This window comes from Siniperca chuatsi, linkage group LG9 (genome assembly GCF_020085105.1).
Source record: "Siniperca chuatsi isolate FFG_IHB_CAS linkage group LG9, ASM2008510v1, whole genome shotgun sequence".
NCBI lineage: Eukaryota > Metazoa > Chordata > Actinopteri > Centrarchiformes > Sinipercidae > Siniperca > Siniperca chuatsi.
The window spans coordinates 20,441,494-20,454,727 of record NC_058050.1 but is presented as its reverse complement, the minus strand read 5'-3'; the positions used below and the strand labels follow the sequence as shown (position 1 = coordinate 20,454,727).

Here is a 13,234-nt window from a genome sequence, read left to right as displayed (position 1 = left end):
GAATCCGGAAACCAGAAAAGTTTGGCATAGTTTGGATACATGATTCAAAACCATTAGTTGATTGTTAAAATTTTCTTAAAATCTGAAAATCAGCTAGTTGATAAATTGAGTGTGTCAGCAGTAGTATAGAGGCTGTAGGAACTGCTGTTCTGTTGCAGAGATATTAAGTGTAAAATAAATATGTCTGAGGACAGGAAGCCAAACAAAAAGTCAATCCTGGTTTGCAACTGTAAAGTAGCCTGATATGTCAAGTCTAGTTTCATTAAATTGAACCACAGAACCTCATTGCTAAAAATATGACTAGAGGCAAAGAGCAACCTCACACAGGCCTTTCCTTTGTTTAATTGATCATATTTACAAACAGTCTGAAGTGCAGTAAATCTAAAATATAATCCATATCTACTGTACATTGCATTTTGGTTTGCAAATCGTTTACAGAAGTATGAAACTACTGCTGTAAAATAACATTTCTTAAAAATTAACAAGACCACAGTTATGAAACAGACTGAAGAAAATGGAAAAACAAAAAGTATTTTCAACAACCATGGGCCTTCAGGTTAATGGATTTATCGTCTTGCCACCATTGCAGACAGCTCTTATACACATCAGAAGTCTTGGGGGTGGGGGAGAAAAAAAAAACCCTATGGAGTGCAAAACTGCATTTGGCAGAGAACTGAAGCCCACCATATACATTTATACAGATATGCACATTCTTCCCTCTGTAGATATTATCTACTCATGTGTTTTCTTTTGTACAACCATCAGTTGTTTATACTCATCTGACTCTTAAAAAGAGAAATCAAAGAGAAACTTCCCACTTCATACAACAACTTTTGTCATACTGCAGAACAGATTTATCATAGATTAACATCAGCGCAGTACAGAGTTTAGGTACATTTTCTGTAATTCAAAATCTCCACAAACCTCATCAGGTTTCCATCTTAATCAGGGTTTCAAATACAGGGGAGAGTATGAAGCCTATTCCATGAGTCCTTCAAATGAAAGATTCTACAGAAAAACATCCAACAATGCACATCCTTACATCTACATGTCCCTTTGCAACTGAGAAAAGAAAAACACAGCAGAGAATGTCTCACAGTAGTTCTGCGAGAACTGAATATGTGATAACAGGCAGGTTTAAGGAGGCTTGCTTGAGTTGTGGAATTTCTGCGAAACAGTTGAACACTTTCTGGTGCCAGTGAGCGTGGAGTGTTTAATTTCTGAAAGCAATACATTTTGAGATTAAAATAATTATTTTCTACTCATTATGCAATATCCTCAAAAATCCAAATACTGTAACTGCATTCTCAAAAATGATTTGGTAAGCATAGTCAAATTGACAGCCTACTTTGATATTGACTTTAATGAAAATTAAAACTCATCACATAAAAAAAAAAAGATGTCAAAGCTTTCATTTGGTAGCTGTTCAAATTTGGAACAAAAATCTGTGATTATCCTACAGTTACTGTATGTCTGTCCATCACAGTACAAAAACAATCACACCAAGTCCTCATACCTTGACATCTCCTTCACATGATTAAGAGACATACATAGGTCTACATACCTTGTATATTTTACAGCGATCAAATGTAAAAAGACTTGCATTGGAGGGAGTATAGTTTTACAAATTCTAGTATTATGCTGTGGCCCCAGTGATCACTGGCCACAGTGAATGGAGAAAGAGGCCCTTTGAGCCCTATTAGGTTTATTATGACAAGATACAGATACAGGCAGGCGAAAGATGCCTACACACAGATCTGCACACACAGGCACACTCTGATGTGTGTATATGCACGCAGAAATAAAACTGCTTGTATGCATGCTTGCGCACACTTATGCATGTGCATACAAAGACACATACACAAACTATTTATTCTGCTGAGGGTCTCTCATCAACTTTTCCTCTGCGAAGTCAGATATGTTCACCGATGCGGTGTGCAGAGATGACAGATTAATGAGTTTACAGAGTCTTTACCTCGAAAAGGCCTCCTCTGGCCTCAATTAGTTCCCACAACTAGCAGGTTCAGTACAGCCCAGAGGAGTGGTCTTATCAACTTAAGGCAGGTTAGGTGGTAGCTATGTGGCAGGGTTGGAGAGTCCATTCATTCATCCATTCGTTTATTTTCCATCCAATTACACACTCTATTAAATCATCTATTCTCTCATCGAAGTTCCTCTCAATAGGGCTTGTCCCACTCTGCATTGGGAGGGCTCCTGGGACTGCAGTTTCCAATTGAGGATGAGGAGTTGGATGCAGCGTTGGAATGTCCCTCCCAGAACATGGCATCACTGGGTTTGGGGGGGCTGGGGAAGGACCGCGAGCTGTCATCCAGGGAGGCTTGGTTCAGGGGAGGTGGGGGCAGGGCGACAGAGCAGGTGTCATTGCCAACCAGACCCTCTCCTGAACAGCTCTGGGTGGACCAGGGCCCATTGTACCAGCAGTCCTCCCTCAGACTGTCTGGCAGCAGGGTGCCTGACGGCCCGCCGACAGGGGGGCAGGGGCGGCCGGAACATGAGGGGAGTGGGGGGGCACTAGGGGGCGAGGCACTGATGCCCGAGGAACTGCGTGGTGGTTGTTTTTTTCCACATCGTCCAGACACTGGATTGGAACTGTTGAGGCAGCTAGAGAAAGAGAGATCGGTGGGAGGATAGGAGGAGGAAAGAAAAGGCACAAAAATTGAAAGTTGAAAGCAAAAATGTTTATATCAGGTGAGAGCCTGACCGCACACATTGTCAACACAAATAGTGGTAACTGCAGCATCAGTATCAATATTTTGTTTCCAAGAAATATATTTTTACACAATATTTTGACTATCCTTCCTATTGGTAATGATAATATTTCAGTCATTAATTTCATTGTTATGATATGGGGACATGGTGACATAGCTTTAACTGAGGGCAAGGAGAAACCACACAACCCATCAGGAGTATTGAAACCTGTCCATTGCCAAAAGCTGATACTGGGTGCTCAGTCAGATTCTTGGTTCTTTTTACTTATTCTTTGATCACATATTGCCTGATTCAAATGTGTATTTTTTATTAGCTTTATACTATATTTTATTTTCTTGTATGGCTGAGAAGAGCTTATTTGGCTTTTCAATACCTTACTCAGTGAAGTAAGATTTATTATATTTGGCATACAATTCCATTTGAGTGCACTTATACTGCAACTGTAGACACATTAACAGAGCACAAAATATTATGGGTGCAAAATACTGAAGGATAATTTAAAGCAATTTCTTCTTTACGTCTAAAGAGCTGATAATTGGCATTAACTGCTGAATTTAGTAGATTTATATTTGCATTATTAACAGCTATATGTCAGAAGTGGATATCACTCAACATTTACTTTGCAGCTTTCACTTAAAGGGACAGTTCACCCCAAAATCAAAAATACATATTTTTCCTCTTACCTGTAGTGCTATTTATCCATCTAGATTGTTTTGGTGTGAGATGCAGAGTTTTGGAGATATCGGCCGTAGAGATGTCTGCATTTTTTTTAATATAATGGGACTATGTGGCACTCGGCTTGTGGTGCTTAAAGCGCCAAAAAATACATTTGAAAACCTGCACTTGGCTTGTCAACAGACCTTGTTGTGAGTAGTTTCATGTAGGAACTATTGATAGAAAGAAAATAATTCCTACATGAAACTGCTCACAACAAGGTCTGTTGACAAACCAAGTGCTATATATTTCCATTATATTCCATTATATTATAAGGAGACATAGAAAGAATAAGTGACACACTCGAGGGCAAGAGGACATTGTGATTTTGGTAAGACTGAAGATGAGATTAATTTAATTTCATTCTATGTATAAGGTGGTGAGAAGTATGTGTGAAAAGTGATTTATTCTTTTAACTACATCATGTTTGTCTGTAAAATCCAGCTGGCAGCATAAATGAAGCCATCTTCTCTTTTCTTCTGTCCTTATTTACACATGGATTAAATTTAGGTTTCTAAAGAGATTTAAAAATGCCAAGGTGCGTTCAACAAAGCCTTTTGATCCCTGACTAGGTAACAGGCCTAATAGTGTAAAAACAGGTAAAACCTCACACCGTGCAGCAGGCTACATATTGTACAATAAAACCTCCGACCATGTAAATATCACCAGTGAATCAGTGAATATCCAAAATAATAATAATAATTTTAGATATTTATAAAACCATCTATGCATAAATTAAGCATAGAGGTTTATGCTTTGTATAGAATAAGTGTGGCATAAACTAAGCCACATTGTATTTCTATACAAAGCATATCCATACACAAATCAGATGTCCTAATCTCACACACACATCATTGCTTTGCTATCAAATCATCATCTTGAGCAAATGATCAAGTTTAAATGAGTATCTCCTCTCGCTTTTTTCCCTACCTCTCTCCATCCACACATCATCTATCCATCCATCCCTCCCTGCTACTCTTCCATCAGAGGGTCTCCTGAGTGTAGGATTTGAATAAAAGTGATTCCAAAGAAGGAACATTAGAAGAATACTGATGCACAATATGACTGATTAAATACACAGCTCACTCCCCTCCCTCCTTCTTTGACACTACTGCTTTCCTTATTTCTCTCCATCTGTCTCATCTTAGTTACAGGATTACCCTCTTATTCAGTGGAATAAATAGGCCAAGATTTATTTTCTTGCCATATTTCGTTCTAATTTTCACCTCCTAGTCTCCTCTTCTGACACTCAGAGGGAATCGACAACAGAGGTAATCTCTCCTAGGGTAGAATACATCATCACAGAGGGAGTGGAGATGAGGGACAGACCATTTCACTATGTCCTTTATCAAAGTGTTTGAATACCTAGATAATATCCACAGTCTTGTCACACCCTTATACAAATTGCAACAAGGAGCAGCAGGAGAAATCTTCTCAGTAAGTAGTACTTCTTCAGAAAAAGCCTTCTCTTAACTGAAGAAAGGCAGTAGTAACCCCCTTTTTTCGTTTGATGTTAGCCACACTAGTTCCTATGTAGAGGAGCAAGGTTTGAATTCCAGCCACTCTACTGAAGTGCACATAAACCATAAATCTGACACTACCTGACACTCAGATTAAGACACATTTTCAAATGTCAGTTTGGTTAAACATGCTAACACTTCCTGTGTCACTTTTAAGTTTTTAACTTCATAATGTATCGTTCCCCCTCTCTGCTTATCATACAGTTTACAGTCTACAGGTATCTACTATAATCTTTTGTCACTGTCTTTCACAGGCCTGAATATGACACTTATATGTGCAAAGTTTACAAATGTTAATATATTTTTTAATATATCAGAAAAATATAAAAATGAAAAACAACATATTAAAAGTTATAAAATAGGATAAAATGGGACAAACATTCAAAAGGAAAATGTTTAAAACAAAAGAAAATTACCTGGGTCGTCAAGATAAAAGCAGAAGTGCCATTTGTTTTTATACTAGTCTGGAAGACATAAGGAACCTGAAAAAAGATTATTAGGCTGCACTCACTGCATCTCAGTGGTGGGAAATTGCTACTGTATAAGGGAATATAGGGGATACAGGATGCTCCCCATGATGTAAATACTGGTGTTGGTGGTTTATCACATAGACTGACACAAATACAGAAATTAAAGATTTAATGATTTGTATACACCAACAATGGCACAGCCCTGAGCCTGCCAACATGTTTGTGTGTGTGTGTGTGTGTGTGTGTGTGTGTGTGTGCTCACCTTGTCTTGTCTCACTGATGAGTGGCCTGAGTTTCCTAATCAGGCCTGTTTGGTGCTTCAGCTCTGAATGGAGACGAGTGACCTCGCAGCACAAAGCCTTGTACGTCTGCTGCATGCTCCTGTCCCTAAAGAAGAACAGAATGTTTAATTTAAACGTTATGTTTAAGGAATTTCTGCTTTTCTAGACAGCCTGTGTTGTTAGAAACATCAACTGTCAGACAGGATCTCATGTGGTAAAGATCATAAGCTGTGTGGCATACTGTAGCTCATAGTTTCACTGGAATACCATTCAGATATCCTTGATGTTATTGTACTTACTCAAAAAGGAAGACATTTTGTGCAAGTATCCATTTCTTAACACTGTCACTGACTGCTGATTTAAAGCCACAGAGGAGTTTCACAGCATCATCACTTAACAGCATAACTTCACATTACTAATATTATTAGTAATATTTCAGAGACTTGCAAAGGAAAAACACTTCTCTACACTAACAATGATGCCATTGTTGACACAAAAAGGACACACTGTATTGATGGATTAAATGCCAAACCACTCAGCAGCATCAGCTGCATTACAACCCCCCCCCCCAAAAAAAACTGTTATATGAGGCAACACCTACAAACTGCCCTATCCACACCTTATGTAAAGATGCAAAATCTCATCAACACGCATTCAAACACCTGCCTGAAACAGCAAAAAAAAAAAAAAAACAACAAAAAAAAAAAAAAACATGGAGAAAAACTGACGAAACACTTAAGCTTTTTGTGTTGCTAAAAACTAACACCATCTGAAAACTGCTGACACGTGAAACAATTGTAATGCACTACAAATAGAATTTTCTTCAAGAAATGCGAGGAGATGCTGAATTACAGGAGATTACCCTCACTGAAAAAGCAAGTGGAAGGCGATTCCATGCGCTACAGACCTTGTATACATCAAAACACTGGAGTGCAAATTTAAACTATTTCTAAGTGTTGAGGGTTTAGCTGATAAAGTTCAGGTACTTCTGATGTTATCTGCATATCATAGACTGTTATGAGTTAAAATGTGTAAAGCAGCACCCTCCTCTAGTGGCTAAAGGGGACAATTACAACACCAGCAGACACCATGCAGGATATAACAGTGACATCACATCCCATGTGTAACGATACACCTGTCTAACCAGTGTAGTTTATCACATGCTATTTGTCCCAAACTTGCTCCACGTGTCACTTCTTGAAACTTTCTTACAAATGTTTAAAGGTGTTTTAGCCAGAATACACTGCTAAATGTTGGTAAATGTTTATTCTTATTTTTTATGAAGCAGATTAATTAATTTAACATTAGGTGCGATGTAACTCAAGATATGTGTACAGTCATGATATTTGTTGCATTTGCAGTTGAAAACAGATTGGAAAATGTCTTCCCTGTGTTGTGTTTAAGTGCACATGGAAAGCATTGCATTCACAAGCTGTCTTGTCAGAAAATTAAACACAGAAAACAAAAATATAATCAGACATGGTTATTTAAAAAAAAAAAGATAATTTCAATTCTGTAGCTTCCTGCATTAAAAAAAAACTAAACGTCTCTGGAGTCTAAATTAGGGTGCTGCAACAGTGCTTACTTGCTTGGCCATTTTTGGTCACAGAAATAAGGGTTGGGTACTGAATTGTCAGCCACTCTTATAAAATATTCATAATTCATAAAACACTATACCTTGCATTATACTTTGCGTCAAAGGTCTGGTCCAAGTCTGGTCCGTTAAGGCCATGGGGTTCCTCCTAAAACAGAGTTAAGTTGTGCAAAATAGAGAGTGGAGGTGGTGTCTGAAGTTCTTTTTAAGTATTTTCATGTGTTTGTATTTTAACATAACCCAGGACTCTCCGCTCTCCTTCAACCCATACTCCCCTTTCTCTTTATTGCTCTCTTTCGTCCTTCAGCAATTAATTTTTCTACCATTTAAGTTAGAGCATATCCACCCCTGCTCTTCTTTTTCAGTCCCACTTCTCTCCATTACATCTCTCCAAGAGACTGCTGTGTTTCAGTTCTGCTCTCTGCAGTCCCTCTTATCTTACCCCTTCTTTTCTCAGTCCTCCTTTTTCCATTATCCTCTCCTTGCTGTTCAACTCTTTCTCCCCACCTTCACTTACCCCACTTCTCTCCAGCAGTCTACTGTTTTCCAGTGTCACCCTCTCCAGCTCCTCCTGCAGTTTGTGGATCTTTAGCTCAGTGGTGACCCTGTCCACCTGCCAGTAGTCCTGAGAGCTGTTCAGGCTCTTCATCACTGCACACACATGATAAAAAAACTGTTACATTGTTATTGTCGATAATTGAATAAATGTTAAATTTAAACATTTTTGTAGAACTATTGAGCTTGTAAAAATGTGAAGTCTTGATGTTTTCCATTCAGTATAAAAGACAGATCATTATGATTATCACTTCAATGATAGTGACTTTTGCTGTATACGAATTGTAATTACAATTAATTTGTTATTTTAATATGTAAATCTAATATATAGTTTTAAACAGTGGTGGAAGAAGTGTTCAGATCCTCTATGTAATTAAAAGCAGAAATACAACAATGTAAAAATATTCCATTACAAGTAAAAGTCCTGCATTAAAAAAACCCATCATACTCAGGATTTGTATGTAAAATCTTTTTTTTTTTTTTAACTATTTTATTTAGAACTTTTAGAACAAGTATAAAGAAAAACATGGACAGCTACACACAGGTTGTATGAAAACTCTTGATTTGAAAAGTCACTAGTAAGTACAATAATTCCCTCTGAAATGTAGTGTAATAGAAGTATAAGTCAGTATAAAATGTACCTCAAGATTGTATAGAAGTACAGTACTTGAGTAGTAGTAGTACTTCAAATTTTACACAGTACAATAGTATTGGCTTTGCCTCATGGACCTCATTTTCAAAATATTTCAACATATCATCTCACTTTAGTAAGAAGATTTTTTGCTGGAAATCATACAAATCTAAAAGTCATTTCCAAATACACACTAGCATTAAATAAATTCCATTGTTCATACAGCGTTTTAAGTACTGCTCAGCTGTTATACAGAGTAGAAGGAAACCCTGTGTGCTCTACCTGTACCTTGGCTGGTCTCCATCTCTGTCCTCAGTTGAAGCAGCTCCAACTCTTTGGCCTGGAGCTGCTCCGTCAGCAACCTCTCACTCTCACTCTTCTCCTTTTTCTGAAAGAGAAAGAGAGGGACCGTGAGGTAGAGGGGCGGGAAGATGAAGGGAAAGTCAGCATTCATTCCAATGCACCAAACTCTCTCAATTTCACTTCATTTTTTTCAGTTCAATAGGCTTTATTGGCATGACATTTGACATGTATTGCTAAAGCACAATTATAATTATGATAGACAATGAATGAAAGGAATGAAATTAACAAAAATAGCGTGAGCAACAAAATTAGTTTAATATATATATATAATGGTAACAGGCACGGTCACTCTTTTTAATATGGCTCCAGAATTTGATAGATCTTTTTTGAATACTTAGAAGTAAAGGATACTGGCCTAATTCAGCCCTACATGCAGAGTTTGGGGTTTTTCTGTGTACACGGAGAATACTTTTGCAGAACTTTCAACTGGATTTTTGTTCCATTTTGCCCCATCATTTTGTAGTAAGGGGCCCCATACCTCACTGCCATACAATGCAATCGATTCTATAACTGATTTAAATATTTTGAGCCATGTCCTAATTGGAATTAGGATTTGAACTGAATGCTTGATGGCATTGAAAAACATTTTTGCCTTCTCTCTCTCTCTCTCTCTCTCTCTCTCTCTCTCTCTCTCTCTCTCTCTCTCTCTCTCTCTCTCTCTCTCTCTCTCTCTCTCTCTCTCTCTCTCTCTCTCTCTCTCTCTCTCTCTCTCTCTCTCTCTCTCAAAGTCCCAGGTAATGTCGGCGCACCTGTGCTGATGACATCGTAAGCTTGGTGTTTCTATTTAAGTTTTGAATCAAAATTACAGCAGAAGAATTAGTTAAAAAAATCTATTTATTCTCCTTAGACTTAAAAATATACATGAGTTTTCAGGTTTGCAACATACTTGATTTTTGTGCCAGGCTCTAGTCAGTTTGAGGAAAGTTCAAATTAATCAGTGAACGCACCAGTTTGTTAAGCTCCATCTGCAGGTCCTCCTTCTCTATATAGATACCTCGGTAAGCACTGAAGGCCTTATTCACATACTGGGGACCCTCTGATGGAGGAGCCTCTGGCCTGAAGAGCTACAGTGGTGATAGATAAAATACACAGAGAAGAGAAGAGAGATCAATTTCATTTCATTTAAATATATCTGTGGAAGGAAGTTACTTTCTTCCCACCACATCCTATCATGATGGACCAAATGCTGCAGCAGATAAAACCAAAACTGATAAGAGATGAAACACTTGTAGAGAAGTACATCTGCCCACATTTTGTGCAGCATTCTCACTTTAGCTTACCATCTGTATTAAGACCCTTCCTGTTTAAATAGCTCTCTCTGTATTGTGCTCGATCCTTTGTTTTTTAAATCCAATTTCAGGAGCTTTCTCCCCCAAGTGTAGTGCTCCAACACATTGTTTGGCAATGCCATACTTTTCCAGACCTCCTCTCTGTTTTTAGACAGTGCAGATTTATTTCTTATTGTTTTAAAGCTTTGACTATAAGCCAACAATATTAATGATGCTGGCATGCAGACTCTCCCAGAGGCAAGTATTTTGCAGTGTGGTGTTGAATTTGCTGACTTTTTCCAAACTTTCTCTGAGCATTTTGTGTTTATCCATTATTGTGATGTTCTGGAAAATGGAAAACAATCTGTTTTCATGCACATTCATGCACACCCTTTCTACACCTTGCTCTCCGGCTGTTCAGCCATCTGGATAAGCAGTATGTTCTTTTACTTCATTCTCCTCAAGCCATTATCTCTTTCTTCTATCTTCTCCTTGCCTCTCTCCCACCATCACCCCTTTGTTAACATCTGTACCTTATCCTCCAGCTGCTTAACCCTCTTCCTGAGCAAGGTATTCTCTCGCTCTGTATCCCTCAGCCTCTTCTTGATATCCTCATAGGCCGTAACAAGGGCGAAGTGGGAAGCAACAGATTCATCGCCGGCACACACCGATACAGGACTCTCGCCAGCAGCGGTGTAGGCCGTCTCATGTTTAAGGATGCAAATATCATCATCCACTGCCAAGGGCTCCATGCCTGCACAGGCCTACTCTGTAGCAGATAGAAGACCTGGGGATTACATGAAGAGTTTCATTTTCAAAATAATACATCTTTTTGTGTTGTTGTTTTTTTTGTAACAGCCAAGACAACAAAATGACGAATTAAATGAAGTAACATTTGATTTGACAACTTAAGTTAGCGCCTACTATCATAAAGCATTTGTATTGCCTTATGTGTACAATTCATTGGCTTGTTAAGTAGCTTTGTAACACGTTTCTGCACATTATTGTGACATGTTAGGGGATAGTTTATGTTTTGTACTACATATCCCACAGATCATTCTGCAATCAACCAGTGTCACAGTGCTGTAACTTTGTTCAGTTGATGAAACTTTTAATTTCTGTAGGTAGCACTCTCCTCTCAGTGCATGCCTACTAAGGGATGGTTTTCTATTTCCTCCATACAAACCACTGCTGCAGGAAATGTACAAAGCATCACTTCCTGTGTGCATGAGACATTTTCACAAGGACAGAGCTACCAGAGGTGAAGTGAATTAATGACCTCTTGGGGGAAAGTGGTTTGTTGTAGCAGTATTTTGAAAACCAAACCTGTTTGGCTGTGTTAAATTAAGTGTAAAGGTATGTAAAGATGAAGTCAAGCACAGTGCTTAAAATGTAAGCAACAGCACTTCATATATGTTGTTTAGTCTGGATTCAAAAGAAAACTGACTATGAGGCAGAGTTTCAGCTTACATTTGATGGGATTTACAAATTGTAGACCTTTTTTAAGGTTGTCCCCTAATTTTAAAAGGACCTAATGTAATTGTGTGCTGCTCAAATGTTTGTTTGTTTTGTTTCATCATTACTTTATGTAAGAGTTTAGCAAAAAGTCTAGAGGTGATTCTAGGTGTGAGTACAAATAGAGACAGGCCTCAAACAGCATCAGGCCACAAATGGACGAGCTCAGTGCCGCCATCAACAGGCCAACCTTACAATCACAGATATCTTCCTTGTGCAAAGTTGACTCAACCTCCACCAAACTTTAGTCCTGTGGCTTATATTTCAACAGTCCAATTCCTAAAAATCAAAAAATATGTGTTATAAACAATGTCAGATCTATAATAGTCCCATGTGACATCTATATAGCTGCTGTGAATAGAAATTTGCAGTTTTGCTATTTGTGATAACTGGCACATTTGTGTGCACTACGGTTTGCATGGTTTCCATGACTGCTTGCCCTATAATCATGTATGTGAAAGTGTTGAATACACGAGGTAAACTTTGATTGTGCACAGGTACAGAGGAGACAATGGTCTCACACTGACCTCCGTACAGGCCTGTTGTTATAGGGATGTGATGCAGTTCACTCTTGGCAATAATTTAAGCACTCCAGCCAAACTACCTGAAACAGATATAGTCTAAAACTAATCTAAATCCCACTTTCCTCGATCCTTTCTGTTTAGAGTATCTCGAAAGCAGTGCAGCTAACGCTAGTTGATGATGTCAGCATGCAATGATGCAGCAAACACTGAGGAGCCAAGTTTTTAACACTGAAGGCCGAAGCTTTTAGAAAAATTAATTTCAGAAGAATAACTGGAAAAGCTATTAGATCCATGCCCTGGAGGCAAACCAAAAAAAAAAAAAAAACACAAACGCAGAGCCGCTGACTTTAAAAGACGACTTCAAAAATTGGATGCTATCGAAAGTGACCCCAGCAAGTACTCAAAACGAAAGTCAACGTGAATCCAAAACATGATATGAAGAGCAAAGTAATTTCGTTAGACTAAGTTACCCTCGATAAAACAGGAGAGATAACGGCTAACAGGGTAACGACAGCAATGAATAGACCTTATTTCGTTCAAAGAGGCATGTAAACAATCAATTAATCTCGTTTGTATACGATGCTAACGTTATGGTGTTAGCTTCCGTGATCTCTGTTGACAACCGATAAAACACATAGGCAGCTCTAAAATAGGTTTCAGAATGAATAACACAATAAGTAGACAATGACATGGATAAACATTAAATACATATCAATAGCTACGGTGATTAAAATGATCGATCTGTTATGATGGTAACAGTTAGCTAGCGCTTAGCTAACGTCTTCTGGCTACTTGTGGCTAGGTGAAGCAAAATCAGTCCGTTATTTTTCACTCTCGACTTTCACTAACCGTGTTAGATGCTGTCCTCAAATAGGTGTCAGTCGGTTAAACAGGATTACCATTTATTCTTGAAAAAAGAAGACCTGTTTCTCGGAGAAAAACAAAGAGACGAGGCTGGACACTCGCACCGTGTCAGAACTGACAGCTGAGGAAACCAAAACTTCCGGGAGTCACTTGATTGCTAAAGTCCTTTCAAAATAAACGGACCGTGCATGTAGAAGTGTGTAAC

At 38.4% G+C, this 13,234-nt stretch overlaps 1 protein-coding gene across 1 annotated transcript; it reads right to left on the bottom strand.

The window, feature by feature from the left end:
* Positions 1 to 326: 326 nt before the first annotated feature.
* azi2 (5-azacytidine induced 2) lies at positions 327 to 13,162 on the bottom strand. Its single transcript, XM_044207053.1, is given in 9 exon segments — positions 327 to 2,542; positions 2,545 to 2,622; positions 5,697 to 5,821; positions 7,393 to 7,457; positions 7,827 to 7,960; positions 8,784 to 8,883; positions 9,806 to 9,922; positions 10,660 to 10,913; positions 13,015 to 13,162. Coding segments are annotated over 8 exon segments (1,203 nt in total). The 5' UTR covers positions 10,879 to 10,913; positions 13,015 to 13,162; the 3' UTR covers positions 327 to 2,177.
* Positions 13,163 to 13,234: the final 72 nt, after the last annotated feature.